At 39.3% G+C, this 23222-nt stretch overlaps 1 protein-coding gene across 11 annotated transcripts in view; it reads left to right on the forward strand.

The window, feature by feature from the left end:
- ZMIZ1 (zinc finger MIZ-type containing 1) overlaps positions 1–23222 on the forward strand; it is a 478186-nt gene that overhangs the window by 402416 nt on the left and 52548 nt on the right. For all 11 annotated transcript variants that reach the window (XM_074958674.1, XM_074958670.1, XM_074958666.1 and 8 more), the window contains one exon: positions 13441–13585. In XM_074958674.1, the coding sequence (XP_074814775.1) occupies positions 13441–13585 (145 nt within the window). The remainder of the gene's footprint in view (positions 1–13440; positions 13586–23222) is intronic.

The following is a 23222-nucleotide window of genomic DNA, read 5'->3' on the forward strand; positions in this document are numbered from 1 at the left end:
CTATCATTTCTAGCAATACAGATTTTGCAGCTATAACATAGTTGATAATTTTGTTGATAATGCAGGAGAGAGCACAACATGTATCTTGTTCTTCCATAATGGTTTTGACCCTGCAAGGCTTTTGTCAGTCGCATGAGTGGATATGACTCAGAAGACTCAGGGAGAAGAAGGTATGTTGTGCAGGGTAATCTTGATACTAGTCTTCTGGCCATTGCAACACTTGAACCACAGTGACCATACCATAATAGCAGCTTTTCTCATTTTAATTTTTAGACTTTGGATGGCAGGCACTTGAACTTGAGCCAGTATTCTGCATTGATCCCATTCCACCCACATGTAGTAGATGCTTGTACATGTGCAGATCCATGTTCCTGATATCCTCATCAAGAAGAATCTAGGCATCAACCCTGCTCTTCTCTTTTAGTGGGACTACACCAATATGGGAGCTTGGCCAGATTCCCTGTGTATAGTTTATTCTTGGCTATTTTGAAAATGAACAATCATCTGGAATAAGAGCAGGTGTAATTCTATTGTGCAACACTTTCCCCAGGTCAATCACAAGATATTTGAAGTGGTTTCTCCCGCTTTCTTTTGCAAGTGGCTGCAGTATCCAGCTTCTGGGCATTATTCCAGACATTTGGGAGCTCCAAACTTCAGGTTCATGGTATAGGTGTGTTTACGTTGTAAAAGATGAGAACAGAATGGGGTTCATGCCTTTATTATCTCAATGGCTGCATTTTGGCAGATTTAATGTTTACTACTGGCCTCTATTCCATGAGTAAGGAAACTTATCAGCTTAGGTGAATGGCTCAGAACAGGACATCTCAACTGAGCCTAATCAGCTCTGTCTTTAAACAGTGAAGAAGGGAAGGTCAAATGGTGTCTCGGTCTCCTGAGGCAGAGCCCACTCTAACATGTAGGAACACCTGTCCCTGCCCTCTCTAGCTAGTTGTCAAAACAAAATGCAAACCCAAAACTGGGGGAAATCTTTTAATTTCTTTTTACTTTAACAGGCTTAGTTACACATCCTTCATTTGCCTTTACCAGTGCCTTTACTTTCCTGCTACTCTCATTCCCTATTTTCCTCTCTGCTCTTTAGGGCTTTCTTCATTTCTTTCTCCTGTTTCACTCCTTTCAAAGCTGTTACCCTTGGAAGAGTTTTCCACTTCCTGTCTCCAAAGCCCTCTTCCCTTTCAATCCTTTTATAACCCCCCGCCCCCACACACTGCCCCAGGAAACTTTCCTACATTAGACTCCTTGAGAATTCCTTGTCCAAGCCATCTTGTTTTGAATTATTATCCCACGTATTGTGTTTGTTTCAAGTTCAACAGAATAGGGACCAAGTCTTTTGTATTTGTAAAGGGCCATGTATGCGCACAACAGTCCAAAGACAGTTGATAACTTCACTGGAGTGCTATCTCCAAACACTGGTGAAAATCTGTATTTCTCCACTTTTATAGAGCTCTTACCTTCTGCTCTCTCTTCTCTTCTTTTCCCATCCCCATTTCAGTCATTTTTTCCATAAGCTATATGATCTTGTCACTAAAGTTTTAAAATGTCAGACCAGCAGATTACAGTTTTCTCTGATTTGAAGAATAGAAATGCCTTTTGCAACATGACGTCTGACTGTATGTCCCCATAGAAGGATCAGAACTGTCAGCATTATACAGAGGTAACAGAAGGCTTGGTCCTGCTACCCTTGAAGTCAATTGCAGAACTTCCACTGACTTTACTAGGAGCAGGATCAAATCCAGAATTGTGCTGATCAAGAAGAAACTGGAACTGTTATTCACCATCTTATGTTCTTGGATAGCATCCTCCAAATTGTCATGTAGTAATACTTGGTGTTCTGATATCCCCTCTGTTTCTCTTTCTCCAGATGCCATTGAATTGTCTCACATATTTAGTTTCTAGTCCGAGAGAATGATCAGTGGTGATGTGAGCTGTTGATTTCCTGCAGAATAAGATATCAGAAAGATTGTCCGTGTTTATGTTAAAAACAAAAACAAAAAATCCCACACCTCCACACACAACAACAGCTCTGTAGAAATAACAGAACTGAAGCCTTGGGAACATCCTATTTTGTTGTTGTCCCCCCTGCCCCGAATTTTCTTCCAAATATCAAAATCTATCCCCTGTTAATGACTTGGGGTTATTACAGATAGATAAACAAAACATCTTTTTCATTCTGCATTGACCATGTCAACTTCTATTCCAAACATTTTCGAAGAGAAACCCTGAGGAGTCATGTATAACTTGTTTGAAATGGTTTCCTATCTACCTTTGTTACTAATACCGTAGAATTACTTAAGCAGTCAAAGCAGATGAAATCATTTGGTTCTTCTGCATTTCTACAACCAGTTTTGCCAGATAAAATTGGTCTTAAGATCTGATTTCTTGACTCATTCAGATTTTATTCATTTCTGTGTTGTCCTAATCCTGCTTCTGAAATATTCACAGGAGGGAGCGGGGAGACACTCTGCAGTTCAGTGCAAGACTGCAAAACTGTTTTACTGTGTGGCATCCATTCTGCGCTGTCTTGTGCATGCTTGCTCTTTTATGCCACCCACCCCTTTCCTTCATCTGCGTCTCTCAGGCCGATTTGCCTTTTCAGTGGTTGAGATACTGTGTCAATTAGAGGGGAGGGAGGGTTAACAGAGCTGCCTCAGGAATTGGTTCTTGTCTGCCTTTCTGAGCGGTCTTGTGCACAGCAGCACATGATATGATTTTACACAATACCCTGTTAATATCCTACTCAGCAGCTTCCTAGGGCAGAGCTGAATTGGAAAATAAATAAATAACGGTACTTCTCTGCAGACCAGAGGGAGTGAAGGGACCAGAGCTAAATTTGGAACGCTAAAGCTTGGTTTCCAAATGTGTGCTCCCACACACATACATATATCCTTAGTCAGCTTTTCCACGTGACCCTGCTGAATCCAGTGCAGCTGTTATTTATAGATGGTAGGGGTAGTGATGGCATTATCTTTTAGCACTGTTCAGAGCTGAAATTATAGTGTTCTTCTGCAGCGATACAGGGCCAGATGCCCTCCACAAGAATTCAGATCGATGGCTCGTTTTGTAAATGTTCCAACTATCAGATGATTGCAGAATAGCCTTCCCCACCTTTTTATTTGTAAAGGCAGGAAATAAAGGGTATTGTAAAAAATTAGAATGGGCTGTGATTGTCGCTGGCTTCTTCTCTGGATGTGCATAACAAAATGTAATCACCTCATCCTTAAATGATCATTCTTTTCTCTTCTCTTCCATTTCCCCATACAACCTGTTGTAACCTGGGGGGAAAAAATAAGTGTTCCACTGAAGACAAAGACCAACTTTTTCCAAATCAGGCTATCTAAAGTTAGGCTCCCAAATAATAACTGTCTGATATTCCAAAGTTCTGAGTATGTGTAGCTCCCAATGATTTCACTCAGGCTTGTGTGTGCTCACTTAGGATCTGTGAAAATCAGTTGGTGTGTATTTAGGTTTTTGGTTCCTTCTTTTAGGTCCCAGGTTTGAAAGCTTAAGCCTAAATAGAAGAAAATACCTTTATTTTCTTTGCCATATTTGTGGAAAATAAGCTTTGGAATATATAACAAATCATATATTCCATTTTCAATACCCCAGAAGTATAATGCAGCCACCTCTGAGGTGAAACACAGAAGTTGTTGAATTGCAGTAGATAAACACGATGAATGCATGTGTAAGCATGAAAAGGGGGTCAATTTATGAATTTGCCAAGATGTCATTTAGATTTTATAGATGAAATCTAGCAAACTCGGTTTGGCAATATGTAATCGAATCCAATAGGATGACACTTCTTTATTGAGTCTAGGGAGTGGTTAGCCTTAATAGTTTTAATGCTTAGGTTTTTTCAGGTCAACTTCTAACTCGAACAGTATTTCTTAAATCAGGACACTTGTTTATTCTTAACCAATCAACAATTTATTAATTCACCCAGAACCGCATTAATATACAATCACCAGGTCACCACTCAAAAGTAAATGCAGCCAACTGTGTGTACTACACGCACAATTCAGTTTTGAGAGCAATTATCACAGACTGGAGTTGAGGCTCAGCAGTTATATCAAGAAACAATGCAAATTACCAAGATTTCTTATTACACGTATATATGATCATGAGTTCCCAGTTCTTTAGTACCTAACACATTTATAAAAAGAAAAGGAGTGCTTGTGGCACCTTAGCGACTAACCAATTTATTTGGGCATAAGCTTTCGTGAGCTACAGCTACAGTTGCATCCGATGAAGTGAGCTGTAGCTCACGAAAGCTCATGCTCAAATAAATTGGTTAGTCGCTAAGGTGCCACAAGCACTCCTTTTCTTTTTGCGAATACAGACTAACACGGCTGCTACTGTGAAACCTAACACATTTATCACACTTCCATGGGTATACCTGTCTTTAAGGAGCTTTGAAGCATGTGGTTGTGTCTCTTTGACTAGATGAATCCCAAAGGGACAAGTTTAGAATATTAAAACAAATTGCTTAAAGTTATTGTTTTCAGTTTTTCTTAGGCCAGTTTGCTTGGACTTATAAAGGAGTTTAAATCTAAAATACGGTTACTTGAGGTATCACTAGAGAATGTAAACTCAGCAAGATAATGTTTAGTTATTTATATAAAAAAGGAGAGGAGCGAGTATAGTCTTTGAAATGAAATCTCGCCACTTCTTATCCTGTTCACCCTGGGATGGGGGAAGGGACCTTTCCCACAGGCATTGTTCGCAGTCAACTCTCTTGAGCACATGGTGACTTCAGTTTATATAACCTGGTTTCAGGTCTTGTAGGAGGGACTCCCATCACCTACCCACCCTACCCCCATTGCTACTGGAAACATGCCGAGAGAGTGCTCAGGTTTTAATGAAGTGAGCTGTAGCTCACGAAAGCTTATGCTCTTATAAATTTGTTAGTCTCTAAGGTGCCACAAGTACTGCTTCTCTCAGGTTTTAGAGTTTCAGTTGCTTTGCAGCTTCCATTGTTATCCAGTAGATGGTGATTGTGTATAACAGATTTTTTCAATCCTTTTCTTATCGGAGGCTTTTAAAGTCTGATCCATTTCAAGGATTCTATTTCATTATTAGCCACTACTATCAGTTGGGATCCCTCCTTTTAAGCAATTAATCTTAATATCCCAAAGTTTATACCTTAATTTATATGTTTTAACATTTCTTTTTCCTTGTGCCAGTGCCAGACAATTCCTATTACTTCTACAGTGCAATTATTTACAGTGATAACCAACACAATCCTTATAATCTTCTATATTTGGAAGGCTTGTTGCCAGAGGGTGTTGTGAAGGCCAAAACTATAACTGGGTTCAAAAAAGAATGAGAGAAGTTCATGGGGGATAGGTCCATCATTGGCTATTAGCCAATATGGTCAGGGGTGCAACCCCATACTCTGGGTGTCCCTAAACCTCTGCCTGCCAGATGCTGGGACTGGACGACAGGAGATGAAGCACTGGCATTGGCCACTGCCGAAGACCGGATACTGAACTATATGGACCATTGGTCTGACCCAGCATGGCCATTCTTATATTAAGACAAGTACATAAGCAGTTCACCTTATTTAGGACTTACAATAGACATTTCCCACATGTAGAAGGATGTAGATCTGACTCACAAGGGAAACAAATGTGCAGATTCTAATTTGGGGTGAAAGACTTGGAGTTCTTTTTAGCTAGATTGGGAGAGAGAGAGAGCTTTTATCCATATGCAAATTCTGAGATTCCTGCCTAGGTGATTAATGATACTCTCATTTAGCCATTTTAGTTTCTATTCTTGGGGAGAACTCCTGACTTTGGTTGATCTGTGGGTCCTTCGACAAAGTGTCTCATGTGATGCATGCCATTTTCTTCTCTTTGTAGGTGGATCGTATTTTAGGAATAAACAGAAGCTTTGAATAGCTCTTCTAATTTTTAAGGGCCTAAGGAATCAGTAGTTATTAATCAATCAAGGCATATCTGTTCTATATATCCCTTACACATGTTCTGCATCATTCTAGCTACCTTGCATCATTAGGATTATGATTAACTTCAAATCTCTTTTAGGCTAAATAGTCTTCTGCAGTTATTTGCATATGAAAGACAAGGGGAAACTGGGATGTGATGGTCAAATCAGGTGTCCCCAGTGAACTGGGTGGATGTCTCAGTTCAGGTAGTCAGGTGTCCATGTCACACCCGACAGATTTCAAGACTGATTTTTTTAACAATTTCAGTAAAATCGTCTGGGACCAAATGATCTTATCCTTCTCTGCTCAAAAATAATATTTTCTGTAGCTATCTAATAATAAAACTTTTTTTTTTTTTTACACAGAAGGTAAAAGTGTAAAATTCAAGTTAAGCTGAGCCTTAAGCAAAACCTCAGAGCAAAAGTTCCAAAAATAGCTTTTGGGTCTTCTGCGGGAATCTGGCAGCATGATGTTAAGTTAGGAAATACATTTGTGCCATAAATTTTGGCTGCATTGTTTTCATATTTTTTCTCCCTTTTTGAAAGCATGTACAGATGTTCTGTGGTTGTTGTATGAAAATATGGGGTTAGAAAATTAACCTTGATGTGGTTGGTGTGGTTTTTCCTTCCACTGAGAGGAGGGAGTGTGGTCTCCTAGGCATCTGGACTCCTGGGTTCTCCTCTTGATTCTGCCACTAACAATGTGACCTTGAGGAATTCCCCTCTCTTGTCTATGCTGTAGTTTCTCCATCTTTAAAATTTAGTCACCAATGGTTTGTTGGGTGGCTTAGTTTACTGATCTTTGTAGAGCGCTGTTTATTCTATAACTGAAATGTTATAGATTTCAAGTAAAATTATTATTCTGAAAAAAAACAAAAGACAACAAGGAATTCAAACTTAAACTTTGCTCAAATGCAAAATCTTTGTTTTGAATAGCTGTGTATAGTAATGTGACAGAGCATAGATTTCCCATATGCTAGACAATAAGCATCAAACACCTTTCCTAATACTTACTAGCATAAACAAAAATGCTTCTCAGAAGATGCTGTTGTGGTACTTGGCTAGCTTAGAGGATTGATAATGGGAAACACGGCTTCTCATCTTTGGGTCACTGATTTGAACCTAGCCAGGTTTGTTAAGTGAGTGAAAGTGATTTCCAGACCATAGTGGTGAGCTGGAAGAATAGGTCTTTAATCAGTGAATTGAGTAGTTTGGGCCACACACTTGCCCCTCCCTTCTCCAGCTCCCCAAACCCTGCCACCCTTTTAAGTAAGAGAGAGAACACTCAATTTTGCTGTATTCCAAAATCATGACTGAAGATGATCATCAGACTTTAATCTATGTTTGGTATGTGACAATTAAATATTGATTTGAAATCTATCTAGCATTCATATAGACAGAGATGTGACTGTATCTTCTGCATCCTATTTGTCCCTTGTGAGGAGAGAAATGAAATAAATAAATAGCCAGCACAGTATTCTTTCTCCCCCAGTGCCACAAATTATCTGCCAGGATGATTTGTCAAAAGGAGTGTTGCAGACTCTGCTTGTGTAGCAGAAGATACAACACCACCTAAAAGGTCTAAAAAATTCTGCATACAGAAAATGTGAATTTTCCTTTAAAAGCTACATGTGTGATTTATTGGTGTAGATCTGTGAAAGACGTTGGATTTTCTTGCATCTGCCACAAAAGCCTGAGCACCTTGCTGCATTTCTTGCTGAGATTAAAAAACAAAACAAACTGGGGGATGGTGCTCAACAGATATTTCTTCACAATTTTCGTTGCACTCAATTTTCATTGAGTAAGAAATATGAGTCTGCCAAGCTGCCTGTTGAACTATCTGCTGCAGCTTAACTGCAGCAAGAAAACAGTAATCCTATTGTGCTCCTACAGCAGTCTCCTGGGAAGCAGAAGGCATTGAAATTACTGAGCAGTTGTCTTGTCCCTTCCTCACCTGCCTTTGTAGCTGTAAATATAGTTTCTGCCTATAAATAACAGTTTGCTGCACCTTTAAGCATGTTCCCTAACAAGAGGAGGTGATTTACTGAGGTGATAAGCTGTAACTAATACTAGGGTATCATAATAGGTAAATAGATTAGCACAGTGCTTCTCTGTATTTTGCTTTCCAGGGAGTCCACTGGCTCATTCATTCATTGTAGATGCTTACTACAGCACTTTGCAATACATCGAGTTAAATCAGTTCCAGGATTGTAGCTATTGATGGTTGTATGTATAAAGCTAATGAAATGCATTAGTGAATCTATCGGATAGCATTTATTGTTTAGGATCTCTTCTTTTCTCCCTCAACATCTCTCCCCAATAAAAGGGTTATAATGGGCAGAATCCATTATTCAGTACCATGATTATGTATTTTGAAATGCATCATCATTTTGTTTTGTGGTTTTGAATGATCTGAAGTACAGTTGGATCATTTGCAGCAAGGTGTTAAAAACCGAATATGCATTCTGGATTTCATCCATGGATTCCCCATCTTGGATTAATTACTTTTACATTCTTAAGAGTCTGGCTTTTCTGGAGACTATGGATCTTTAATTAGCCAAAAGTATTGTTTATCTGTTCTGTGTTAATGACCTAAGCCAAGGCTGCCCTCAGGGCAGATAGTGATGTGTTCTTCAGTCTGGAGCATCCCTTGTCTGTGTAACAGGTGATCGCTCTGGGCTGAGTCAGGACCACTAAACTCGTTTTACTAATTAAATTGTACTAGTCTTTCAACCTTTGAGCACTGATGCGGAAGCATACATTTTACCCATGAGCCCTTCCTGTTCTGTCATTCCTCGAATAATTTCTCTGTTCTTTCCAAACAGGCTGCTTCCTTTTCCCATTTCTCCTGCACCACCTAGTGACCGGTCAGGAACGTGACTGTCTTTTTTTGGTCATGTCAGCGCATATATAGGCACTTGCAATGACTGTGCTACATCCTGGGTCCACATGAACTTGCATAGCACTTTCTAAGATCATAGTTATCAATATTTTATTAAAATACTTTTGAAAAACATGTTTTTAATTTCAAGACAATGATTGATCACTTATAATTATGCAATACTTTGATCAAATACACCGGAGTATGTTTGGTGGAAACAATATTGCACAGTGTGGGCAACTTATCAGTATAAAGGGGGCCTAAGAAGATAGGAACAACATTAAGGGATGTTGCCAACGCTCAAGATTTTTTTATCACAAGTCTTGAGATATCGAGTGTTTTTCTTCAAAGCCCCAGATTCTAGACTCAAGTGATTGTACAAAAATCTCAGTGTTTTTGTAAGTTTGTAGCCCACATGACTGCAGAGAGATGTTATTCTAGTGTCTCTTAAAAGTCAGAAGGAAATTAAAAGATTAAAAGAACACCACGTGTGTCTATATATATATAATGTTTTTAAAACATTCTTCATGATTTTTTGAGGCTTAACTCATTTAAATATGAGGGTTTGGCAATAATGGATCTTAAATATGCAAAAGGCTATAAAATGGATGTAATAGGACGTGATTTTAATATTGAGGAGATATGGGTCAAACTCTGCCTTCAGGTATGCACATGTGAGGGCATCATGTGGCACTATATTTGTAAGCCCCCCCGGAAGAATGAAAGTAAGACAATAGGGCTAGATGGCAGGAGCTGACACTATTGAAAGTACCTTTCCTAACTTTCAGATATATTTTTCTCACTTTTTCAACAACTCCTTGGCTGCTTGTAAATAAAACCGCTCCCTTTTTTTTAAAACTGATTCCATTTTTCTCCATTTCACAAACATACAGGCCTGTTGCTGTGGGGTTTGGTGTTGGGTTGCTCCTGTCATCCAATTTAGCAAGCTAGCATTAATTTGTTTTAATAAAAATACTGAAATCCTTAAAATAAAATAATCACATGAAGAATTATACAGGTTTTACAAAAGAGAAGCAGGTCAAATATTGTGCCAATCAACCGTGAGACTGTCCCTTTAAGCAAAAGAAATGGGGAATACACTAAAACCGTCATTTGGTTGCCTGTATATGCTGCTTTGGTATGAGCTGGCAAAGCCTGTGTGACTGAGTATTGGGGGGAAATGTCAATTTTAGTATTTTAACCAGAATATCCTTTATATTTGGGTTGGGAGTGGGGATGTGGAGGTATAAAGAATTCCTATTCTACCCTTGCAAACATTGACTTTTTATTTTAACAAGCAAGCTACATTATTATATTCAAGGGGCATTGTAGCAATGCAGCATAGGAACACAATTTAAATCAATCATTAAACTGCAGCAGAAAGAGGCTGTGAGAGGTAGTGTGGATGGTCCATCTGCAAAATCTGTGTTCCGTATTACAAGGAGGAGGGGTTAGAGGGCGGGGGGAGAGAAAAAGCAGCTGCTTGGCTGTTCTCTGAGAGGGAGAGACTGACTGTTGACACCATCTGTAGCTGTCCTTTGTGCTTGCTTCTTTATCTGTTCATTATAGTGATGCTGAATTTCTCTTGCTTTGAGTTTAAATGAGTTGAGATGTGCCTAATACTGTCAGCACAAAAAGCTGAAACTACGTACACTAAAGATGAATAGTGTAATCTGTAAATTCATTTTCATCTTACTTGAATAGTCACAGGAAGTAATGTTCTTCAGAATCCAGCTGTACCAGATGCTTGTATGGCGCATTTCATCTCACCATACTAAGTGCAAACCAGTATAAGAGGGGGGTGGGGGGAAGTTGCAACATTTGAGACAGACAATGGTAAAATCGCTGAGGGTATGTCTACACTGCAATGTAAGCCCAGGATCTGAACTCAGGCTGAAGCCTAAGCCCTCTTCAGTCTACACAAAAATTGCACTAACCCCGGGCTCGGACCCCAGGTCCAAGGATCCCACTGTGTTGGAGGGTCCGAACCTGAGTCAAACCGGGACCCAGAGTTCAAGACCAATTGTTTTGCTGTGAAGACACAACCCCATTGGACTCATGATCTGGGAGTCCAACAAAAGAACTCCACCAGCCGACTTTCTTTGTCCTCTGGACAGTAAAGTTTTCCCACACTGCATCACAAACACAAGGCTAGAGTGACCACATTTTGGGAGAGTGCTTGGGAGTCTGGGATACAGGTGGTTGGACTCAGGCCTGCCTAATGCAATGTAGATCCTCAGGCTGGGACCCAAGGGTTCTGCAGTTCCTAATCTAGGGTTTGAATGTAGATGCTCAAGTACCAAGGTTAACAAATCCAGGATCGGCTACCTCAAGTTCCAATTACCCAGGGCTTACATTGCAGTGTAGGCATACCCAGGGTGTTTTGTCTCCCTCGCTTTGATGGAGATAACGGTGATTTGACATTTTTAGAGACAGTTCTGAACCGGTATGTTTTCATTCAGTGCACGAACACAAATAATTATTATACATGGTACATGACTGGGAAATGTCCCAGGAGAGGAAAGGTTAAACCTCTCAATAATGAGCAGTGAGATGGGGATGAGTATATTTGTTATGTTTTATACCTTCAAATTCTTACTTTCCAAAAATGTGAGTCATTTCCTGATAATTTGTAGCATGTAACTGTCTCCCTTATCTCAAAAGCCTGGCCATTATCTGACATTTACATTTCACCTTTACAAATGTGTGCATTTGATATTAGTAATAATAATAATAACTCATTAATATCTTACCTTCCCTCCCTACTCAATGCGATGTTATCTCATTTCCATTGCAAATTATTTGGCCAGGAGTTAACTCTGTTTTTTTCAAAGCAGGTACTGGCTTTTGTTTGCAAATTCATGTCCTCAAATCCATTAGGCGGCTGCTTTTTATCTTTATTTGTCAAGCGCTTATATGTGTGCACTAGGAACAGCTTCCTCCTCACATCAAAGCCACATTTAAGATGGACGGTTTCCATTCGACACCATAGTAATTACAATCAGCTGTGGAAGTGCTCAGCATCCGCTATTATTCTGACATGGCTGCATTTACAGCTCGGCAGAACACTTTGTTCATTTTTCTCAGAACTCAAGTAGCCATAGTGTGCATGAGGAAACTATGTTAGGCAGTGATTTTTATCTGCAGGCAGCATGAAAAAGGGGTGGGGGGAAGACCCTTTGTCACTGGCACATAAGTAATGATATGCCAGGGATAAAAGCTGAGTATAATTTGATCAAATGCTTGTTGACAGATTCCTTGGCTAATAGAGAAGCAGCTTAGAATGACACTCATTGCTAGAACATTTTGGCACGGAGCTCAGTGAGAATGCTTTCTATAGGCTAGATGTGATACTAACAATTTCAGAGTAACCATATTTAGTTATATAAAGAAGCAGTATCCCCTTCTTGTCACAGAAGGACTCTAAAGCACCTCCCAAAGTACCATTATTGACCTTGCATGTGGTAAATACAAAGAAATTACTACATCCTCAATACCCTGATGTGTGTTTACTTTTCTTTAATAGTATTGGTTTTATTAAATATTTCTCTGGTATGGCCAGTTGATTTTTTTTTTCATTTCTAGTGTTTTTATATAGAGACATATTTTTCTGTGTTCCTGTCAAAATCTGGTAATCTTACACTTTTCACAGTGTAACTTTCCAATTACATCCTTTGAAATGGTTCCGATAATTATCAATTACACCACTTTTGAGTGTATAATGGAAGAAGGTGAGGTCCCTTTTAAATGACCTGTCCCATTATTTCTGTGGCAGTTGCAGATGTTTAGTGCCTCTGAAAATCAGGCCACTTATTTAGGTGCCCACGGCCCCAATTTATCCAAGTGTGTAAGCATGTGCTGATGTGTGAATATATGAGTAGTCCCATTGACCAAAGGAATATTTACATACTTAAAGTTTGGCATATGTTTAGGTGTTTTGCTGGATTAGGCCCCAAATATGGATCCAGGTGTCTAACTTTAAGCACCAAAGTTTGAATATCTTGGCCATTCTGTTTCGTAAGCTCATTCACAGTTGGGGTAGGTAATATAATGTTGCAAATTTAATCCAACACCTGATTTTTCTTTTGTAATCTGTGTCTTCTGCAATAAAATGTAATACAAAGGAATTGCAATATTGTCAATTGTACGGAATGATACTATTTTAGTTATGCAAGAAGGCAAAGAACAGCCATCACAATAAATCATATATAAGACTGGCTAAATTAAGAAATGCTGATTGTGACGAGTATCTCTAATAAACTAAATCCAAACTAGAATAACTAGCAGAACTAAAACTATCATCCGCTGCCTATTAACATTAGCGATGGAAGGGGATGTGGGAGACTAGAAAGAGATCTTGATTTCTCTTGCTCCCCTCTCTTCTTATCTACCAATGATCTCGTCCCTGTTTCTTCCCATGGTTTTCCCCCTTTTAGTGTAACAACATATTCTTCATATGATGGTAGTGGCTCATGGGGAAAGTTTTCAGAACTGGGGTGTGTCCATTCAGTTAGTGACTAATGTGGTTAAAATATCCTTTATCTCAACACAGCTACACTCTTCATTGAGTTGTACACCTTCATTTTGTTCTGTTTGCACAGCGCTGCTTTCGTCGTGGTGTGAGGAGTTGGGACGGCTCTTGCTGCTTCGTCACCAGAAAAGCCGGCAAAACGATCCTCCCGGGAAGCTACCCATGCAACCCCCCATGAACTCTATGAGCTCCATGAAACCCACGCTCTCTCATAGGTGAGTCACACAAGCCTGCTATTACGAGAGTAGATGCATATACAAATTCATGACAGTGAGAAATCTTTTAACTGAAATGCTTATTGCCATGACAAACTGGGAGGAACTAGTTGAGAATTTGCAAGTGGAAGGCAGCTTCCGTGAAAGTGATAATGTGATGGTAGAGTTCATGATTCTAACAACTGGTAGGAGGGAAGATAGCAGAATAAAGATAATGGATTTCAAGAAGGCAGACTTGGCCAAATTCAGGGAGTTGGTAGGAAAGATCCTATGGGAAGCAAGTCGAAGCGGAAAAACAATTTGAGAGAGTTGGCAGTTTTTCAAAGAGATATTATTAAGGACACAAAAGCAAACTATCCCACTGCATAGGAAAAATAGGAAGTATGGCTTAACCAGGAGAGCTTCAATTATCTGAAGAGTTCTACAAAAAGTGGAAACTAGGTCAGATTACAAAGAACAAAAGCATGCAGGGACAAAATTAGAAAAGGCAAGGCACCAAACGAGATTAAACTAGCTAGAGACATAAAGGGTAACAAAGGGTAAGAAAACATTCTACAAATACGTTAGAAGCAGGAGGAAGACCAAGGACAAGGTAGGCCCATTACTCAATGAGCGGGGAAAGACAATAATATAAAATATGGAAATTGCGGAAGTGCCAAATGCCGTTCTTGTTTCAGTTTTAACCAAAAAGGTTAGTAGAGATCAGACGTCTAACATAGTAAACACTAGGGAAAATGAAGTCACATCTGAGTCTAAAACAGGGAAAGAACAAGCTAAAAATTATTTAGACAAGTTAGCTGTCTTTGAGTTGCTAGGGCCTGATAAAATCCTAGAATACTCAAGGAGCTGACTCGGGAGATATCTGAGCCATTAGCAATTATCTTTGAAAATTCTTGGAAGGGTGGAGAGATTCCAGGGGACTGTAAGAGGGAAAATATAGTGCCAATCTATATAAAGGGGAATAAGGACAACCCAGGGAATTACAGACCAGTCAGCTTACCTTCAGTCCCCGGAAAGATAATGGAGCAAATAAGCAAGCAAGCAAGATGATAAGTAGCAGTCAACATGGATTTGTCAAGAACAAATCATGTCAAACCAAGCTAACAGCTTTCTTTGACAGGGTAACAAGCCTTGTGGTTGGGGGAAAGCGGTAGATGTGGTATATCTTGACTTTAGTAAGGCTTTTGATACTGTCTTGCATGACCTTCTCATAAACAAACTAGGAAAATGCAACCTAGATGGAGCTACTATAAGGTGGGTGCCTAACTGGTTGTAAAACCATTCCCAGAGAGTAGTTATCAGTGGTTCATGGTCAACCTGGAAGGGCATATTGAGTGGGTTCCCTCAGGGATCAGTCCTGGGTCCAGTTCTGTTCAATATCTTCATAAATGACTTCGATAATAGCGGAGAAAGTACACTTACAAAGTTTGTGGATGATACCAAGCTGGGAGGGGTTGCAAGTAGTTTCGAGAATAGGATTAAAATTCAAAATGATCAGGACAAATTGAAGAAATGGTCTGAAGTAAATAGGATTAACTTCAATCAGGACATATGCAAAATGCTACACTTAAGAAGGAACAATCAATTGCACACATACAAAATGGGAAATGACTGCCTAGGAGGGAGTACTGTGGAAAGGGATCTGGAAGTCATAGTGGATCACAAGCTAAATATGAGTCAGCAGTTTAACTCTGTTGCAAAAAAGGCAAACATCATACTGTGATTTATCAGCAGGAGTGTTGTAAGCAAGACACAAGAAGTAATTCAGCTCTACTCCGCACTGAAAAGGCCTCAACTGGAGTATTGTGTCCAGTTCTGGGCCACATTTCAGGAAAGATGTGGACAAATTGGAGAAAGTCCAGAAGAGAGCAACAACAATGATTAAAGGTCTAGAAAACATAACCTATGAGGGAAGATTGAAAAACTTGGGTTTGTTTAGTCTGGAGAAGAGAAGACTGAGGGAGGACGTAACAGTTTTCAAGTACATAAAAGGTTGCCACAAGGAGGAGGGTAAAAAGTTGTTGTCCTTAACGTCTGAGGATAGGACAAAAAGCAATGGGTTTAAATTTTTATCACGGTAGTTAAGCACAGGAAAAAATTTCCTAGCAGATTGTGGAATCTCCATCATTGGGGGTTTTTAAGAACAGGTTAGACAAACACCTCTTGGGAATGGTCTAGTTGTTACATAGTCCTGCCTTGAGCGCTGGGGTCTGGACTAGATCACCTATTGAGGTCCATTCCAGTCCTCCACTTTTATGATTCTGTAACGAAGAATAGCTAGATTGGTTCATTCACCGATTGGAACTAGAGACACCAGCACATACTAAATAAGCTAAATTTTCAGTATTGCTAACTACCCAGTATGTGGTGATGTGACTTTTCTATTTCCCAACTTGAGATCAGGTTTAGCAAAGCAGTGTGTAATTGGCCCCCTGAGACATCAAGCCTTAAGCCCCACCCTAAGGAGGCAAACTGTACTGACATTAATTAAAACAACACTGCTGTGCATCACTCATCAGATTTTTTCCCATGGAATATTTAAAGAACACTGCGTTTTCTCTGGCCTGCAAACATTTTATTGAAGCTTTTTTCTTTTAGGTTCCATGGTGATGGTTACATTAGAAATATCTGTATAGATTAGAGTAGATTGGATGTTGCATCAAGATGGTAATATTTATGGGGTTAATCAGGGAAATGAGAACCTTCACTGCACTCTAATGTCATCAGTCAGGAGAAATTCATAAAACAGTTATCACATTTGAGTGGAAAAGTGAGCCCCAAGGATTGTCTGAGAAGAGACTAAAGCATGCAGGATTTGAAACCTCTAGTTCCCAGCTAGCTAGGGGAAGAGCAGTGGCATTACTTCAGGTCAATGAGAGATTAGGAGAATTCGTGTAGGCAACATCAGGCATTGGAACTGCATCCCTTATATTTCTGTTTTTATTTATTTTTAACATCACAAACCAAAAATAATTTCTACAGCTGCTCAGTTTATAACCAAAATGTAGGAAACTTTTATTATTAAACCATTATAACACTGTACGCTAAGTCAAATTGCCATTTAAATTCTTCATGTCCTTACACCGTGGTAAGACCTACACAATACATTCTGAACTTTGGGTCAGACTATGATCTGTTTTGCGAGAGTACCTGGAGTTGACTCCACTTTATGCTAGTGTGTTTGGCTCTGTATTTTGAGGTTTGGGTTTCTGTGTTTTTCTTTTGTTTTTGTTTTGGTATATTTCTGTTTCATTAATGGAAAAAATATTTTTCTGTGACTCAGTTCCCCATCTGTAAAATGAAGATAATAGCACTGCCCTACCTCCCAGGAGTGTTGTGAGGATAAATACGTTAAATCTTGTGACGATCTCAAATAGTACAGTAATGGAGACCATATGAGTAGCTAAGAGAGATAGCAAAGGCAATCAACAATAATCTTTTATGGCTGTTGTCTAGTGAACCAGCCCATTATGTATCAGTGTAAATAATATATCCTGTCAAAGGCTAAATTTAGATTCTAAGATTGTTAGGTCTTGAAATACCTGACTGACTTGTGTCACAGTTCCTGAGTTAATTGCACCTCTGACCCCTTTGTGGCCTCTCTGAGGGCATCCCACTTAAGTCTTAGGCCTCTAGCTGTCACCTTTCTCAGGCAAAGTCCTGCAACACTCTCCCTGTAGACCACGGAGTTAGTCTATAATTCCTTCTGCAATTCACAGTGAACACCTTAGCAAGTCTGACTTCAGTTCAGCATCTCCCGTCCTGTTCTCTCAGAGGCAATGACCAGGGTTATCCAGTGCTTTATAAAGCAACTATTATTTGTTCCTAACATAAGCATTACAGAGAAAACTTATCTTAAAACCCGTAAACAGCTTACCAGGCAGACATCCCTCTCCCACCTGGAGACCCTGGCAGGGTTCAGAGTCCTTCAGACCCCTTCCACAGGGTCTGTCCCTGTTGGTCTCAGCATGTCAGTTCTTATATTGGGTGAGAGTGACCACCCTCTCTATGTCAGGCTGGTGACTTTACACAGTTCTCCTTTCTTTGTGTGTCAGGTCTTTTAAACCAGACTACACTAGTATATGCAGTTTCCCCCAGGGGTTGAGGTTACTGTCCTAGGAATTTGTATTACCCCCCTCCCCCTCCCGGCAGTGATTTTTTGTTCCCCTAGGAAAGTCCTGTAACTCCTCCATGGGGCTAGAATACAATCCCTAACCCATACTGATACATCTAATGTTTAGAGTGGTCACTTTGGATAGGCTATTACCAGCAGGAGAGTGAGTTTGTGTGTGTGGTTTTTGGAGGGGGGTGGGGGGGTGAGACAACCTGGATTTGTGCTGGAAATGGCCCACCTTGATTATCATACACATTGTGAAGAGAGTGGTCACTTTGGATGGGCTATTACCAGCAGGAGAGTGAGTTTGTGGGGGAGGGAGGGTGAGAAAACCTGGATTTGTGCTGGAAATGGCCCAACTTGATGATCACTTTAGATAAGCTATTACCAGCAGGAGAGTGGGGTGGGAGGAGGTATTGTTTCATGGTCTCTGTGTATATAATGTCTTCTGCAGTTTCCACAGTATGCATCCGATGAAGTGAGCTGTAGCTCACGAAAGCTCATGCTCAAATAAATTGGTTAGTCTCTAAGATGCCACAAGTACTCCTTTTCTCTTTATAAAATCAATACTGTAGTCTTTGGGTATTCCATGTACCCATAATAGGTCACTGCCTGGGCTAACACATACCCTCCAGTTATGTTCACAAGTGGGCATATCCAATTTCAGTTGAACCCCACGTTTCTCTCTCTTTTGCCTGGAATACAGCCTTGGAAAAAAAAAAGCTTTACTTTGGCTGGTACTATGAGGTAAATCCCAAATCAGAGTAGTCCAATGCTGTGATGTCCCTCTGGAAACAACACTTCTGTGGCATATCTTCTTGTACGAGTGCAATTTAACAAAATGGCATGCAGCAGTCTTTGAGGCCCATTGGGTATTTGTATAATCACTTCAGAATGTGCATTCGTTTCAGCTCTAAATTGGACCCTAATCTGACCACTGTAAATTATATGTCAGATGGCAGGACAGATATAGCTGATTTGCAACTGCCTTGCAGTCCTTGCTGAGGCTGTACATTTCCATGATTGTTCTTCAGTGAACTCATAAAACAGAAATTAAGTATAGAGTGGGGATTTACTGGGTTGTTTTTTGGTTTGGGGGTTTTTGGGGGTTGGGGTTTTTTTGGCCTTTTAAAAAAGAGGCCCAACGGCAACCATGAAGTTCTCCCTCACGGATACAAAGTCAAACTGGGTTGAGGAGGCAGTTTTTGGATCCTGATTAGGTTCTGGTTTGGATTTGAGGTTACATAGATGCTAACGTTGAAAAAACTTGACTCGGTGCCAAAATCTCACAAGCCATTTTTATGAGATTTTGTCTGCATCCAAACCAGAATAATGCTTGTTCAAGCTTTGGGACTTAATGCCACAAGAAATTAATGGATCCAAGTGCTTCGTAAGGTTCATAAAAGTATTAGATATTTACTTGCATAATGAGAGCACCCACAGTTACATTATTTAGGATTTAAAAAGGAATGCTAATCTTCATGCTTCAGGGCATAAACCAACTACTAAATTGTTTCTGATCAAGAAGAAACGTTTTCTATAGGTAGGTTATCACAAATTATTCATTATGGACCTTCTTGAACCTTCTTCTTTAGCATCTTGGGTTGGCCACTGTCTAATATTTGATACAGGTCTCAGACAGACAAGATTTAATATGGCAGTTCCTATGTTCCTATGTTCTTTCAACTGGAAAATGGGCTATATCCATGAGAGTCTGGTTCCAAGGATTCCTATCTGAAGCACCTTACATATACAGATTCATAGATCCCAAGGCCAGAAGGAACCATTGCAATCATCTAGTCCTGTATAACACAGCCCATAGAACTTCCCCAAATAATTCCTAATTCTTTTAGAAAAACATTCAATCTTGATTTAAAAATCATCAGTGATGGAGAATACACCACGACCCTTGGTAAATTGTCCCTTTGTTTGATTACCCTCTGTGTTAAAAATTTACATCTTATTTCCAGTCTGAATTTGTCTAGCTTTACCTTCCATTCATTGGATTGTGTGATACCTTTCTCTGCTAGATTGAAGAGCCCATTATTAAATATTTGTTTCCCATGTAGATACTCACAGACTGTAACCAAGTCATCCCTTAACCTTCTTGTCATGAAACTAAATTGATTGAGCTCCCTGATTCTATCACTATTAGGTATGTTTTCTAATCTTTTAATCATTCTCACGGCTCTTCTCTGAACCCTTTCAAATTTATCCACATCCTTCTTGAATTTGGGGTATCAGAACTGGACACAGTATTCCAGCAGCAGTAGCACAAGTATCAAACACAGAGGTAAAATAACTTCTCTACTCCTATTCGAGATTCCCCTTTTTATGCATCTCAGGATCACAGTAGCCCTTTTGGCCACAGCATCACACTGGTAGCTGGCTATCCACCACAATCCCCAAATCTTTTTCAGAGTCACTGTTTCCCAGGATAGAGTCCCCCATCATGTAAGTATGGCCTTCATTCTTTGTTCCTAGTTGTACACATTTACATTTAGCCATATTAAAGCACATAATGTTTGTCTGAGCCCAGTTTACCATGCGATCCATATCGGTTTGACCTGTCCTCTTCATTATTTACCATTCCTCCAAATTTTGTGTCATCTACAAACTTTATCTGTGGTGATTTTATGTTTTCTTCCAGGTCATTGATACAAATGTTACAGTGTAGAGCCAAGAACCAGTCCCATCCAGGACCCCACTGAAAACACAGCTGTTCAATGACTATTCCCCATTTACAATTATATTTTGAGACCTATCAGTTATCCAGTTTTTAATCCATTTAATGTGTGCCATAGTTTTTTAATCAAAATGCATGGTACCAAGTCCAAATGCTTTACAGAAGTCTAACTATATTACGTCAACACTATCATCTTCATCAACCAAACTTGTGATCTCATTAAAAAATATCAAGTTAGTCTGACAGGATCTGTTTTCCGTGAACCCATGTTGATTTGAATTAATTACGTTCCCCTCCTTTAATTCTTTATTAATAGAGTCCCATATCAGCCGCTCCATTATCTTGCCTGGGCTTGATGTCAGATTGACAGGCCTATAAATAGGTCATTCCATTTACCCTTTAAAAAAATTTCCACAACATTAGTTTTCTTCCAGTCTTCTGGAACTTTCCCAGTGCTCCAAGACTTATTGAAAATTAACCTTAATGGTCCAGGAAGCTCTTCTTTTAAAACTCTTGAATGCAAGTCATATTCACCTACTGATTTTAAAAAGTCTAACTTTAATAGCTTCTGTTTAACAACCTCCAGAGATACTAGTGGAATAGAAAGAGTGTTATCACTATATGATGAGACTATATCATGTTTTTCCCCAAATACATGACAAAAATATTTATTGAACACTTAGCCTTTTCTGCATTATTATTGATAATTCTACCACTTACGTCTACTAATCGACCAATACCATTGTCACGGTTCTTTTCGTTCCTAATATGTTTTAAAAACTCCTTCTCATTCCTTAACTATGCTGGTCATAGATTTCTCCTTGTGTCCCTTGGCTTCCCTTATCAATTTTCTACAATTCCTAACTTCTGATTTATATTCAGAGCTATCAACTTCCCCATTCTTCCATTTGTAATATATTTTATTCCTTAAATTTGCCTTTGCTTCCCCTCTAAACCAGGTTGGTTTTTTAACTAGTACAGCCTTCTTCTGGGATTTTGGGGTTTTGGAGATATAATAAAGCTTTCTTAAACGAGTCCCAATGATCATTCACATTTTTTTGATTAAATTCTTCCTTCCAGCTGATCTGGCTCAATTGTTTTCAGCTTTGGGAAATTAGCCCTGTTAAAGCACCAAGTATATACTGGTCTGGAATTTATTCTGCTTGCTCATTATAAATATGATCAAGTCATGATCTCTTGTACCTAAGCTACCATTATTTTTTAGTTGTGTGATCTGTTCCTCTTTTAGACAAGCTCTAATAAAGAATTCTTCCATGTTGGCTGCAACGCTTTTGAGTTAGGAGATTGTCATCTATAATGTTTAGGAATTCCAAGGATGTTTTAATACTGGCATCATGAGACCTCCAGCCTATGTCACTCAAATTTAAATCTCCCATTATCATACAGCTTTTTTTTTTTTGCCCTGTACCTTATAGATGCATAAGGAAGCAATCATCCTGTTCTCTAGTGTGATTTTGTGGTCTGTAGCATATGCCAACTAATACCCCATCTTGTGTTTTTATCTGTTAAGATGTTGAATCAAAACATTCAAGATAATTTTCATCTGAATTATCAGTGACTTATACATGCACATGAATGTCAAAGGAACTCAGGGGCAAGATTCCAGGTTTGTCCGATTCCTAGTGTATAGTCCAACTGTTTTTTGAAAGCTTAAGCTGGGTTGGTGAAGAGTTGAAATGACTAGGCCAAGAGAGCTCTGGCAGTAATATTTCAGGTCAAACATAGGGCAAAGGGAAGGAGAAAGCAAGGCTGAAAGTTTCTTATGTTAAAAGGTATATATTTGGATGGTTTTAGCATTGGCTTCTGGTTGTGTGGTTCTGAGCACACAGATCCCGAAAATCCCTCTATGCTTGGGTTTTTCATAAATACAGAATGTTGTCTTTTAAAGATTAGAGGCGATTATGTGCTAAGTCCGTTGCATGCAAGCCAAACAGTTCAATAAAATAAAGACTTCAATTTGAAAAAAGACATGCTTTTGGTTTAACATGGAAATGTGGTTAGATTGTAAGTTCCTTGTGGCAGGAATTGTCATCTGTGTTTTATGGAGGACTGAGATATCTGTTGGCTCTTAAATAACTCATTTAATATTTCAGTAAACACAGTGTGGTGCGGTAGTTAGTGCAAGACTGGATAATAAACACATGAATTTTGTTCCCAACACTATTAATGGTTAATGAAAATCCACCCCTGAGCAGAGCACCAACATGAGACCTGTCCATCACTTAAGTCCCAAATTAGCCCTCCTGTGAGAGTTTAAGTGGGATTTAGCACATAATCCTGGGGTTGGCCCTCAGTATAGGGTAAATTTCGTACTGTGTGACTGTGGGCAAGTGACATACACTATAATTTCCCAATCTGTGCTAACATGTATAACAACACATACTTATCACACAAGGTAGTTGAGTTTTAATTAATATTTGTAGAGTACTTAAAGATCCTGGGGGAATGGTGCTGTGTAAATACAAATTATTATTATTACAGTATCTTCCTCTTATTTTGATCAAGTCTATACTTACCGCATTTATTGAATTAAGTGGTTTACCTTGTTCTACATGGACCTTATTAAGCCCAGCTTTAAATGGGCACAGCTTTCTTCGAAGTGTGTGGGACTACATGTTACTGCTGCTTGTGACGAGTTTGACTCTGTACAAGTGCCAGGGTGCATATTACAGATTGTACAGTGCATATCTATGATTACACTGTCAATAACAATGTCTGAAAACACACAGCTGGCTGCTGTAGTCTCATATGTTACCATGAATCTTCCTTTGGTTCTTTTTATCTTCTATCTCATTTTGAATTTTGGCCTTCCATAT

This window comes from Natator depressus, chromosome 7, assembly GCF_965152275.1.
Source record: "Natator depressus isolate rNatDep1 chromosome 7, rNatDep2.hap1, whole genome shotgun sequence".
NCBI classification, from domain to species: Eukaryota; Metazoa; Chordata; order Testudines; family Cheloniidae; genus Natator; species Natator depressus.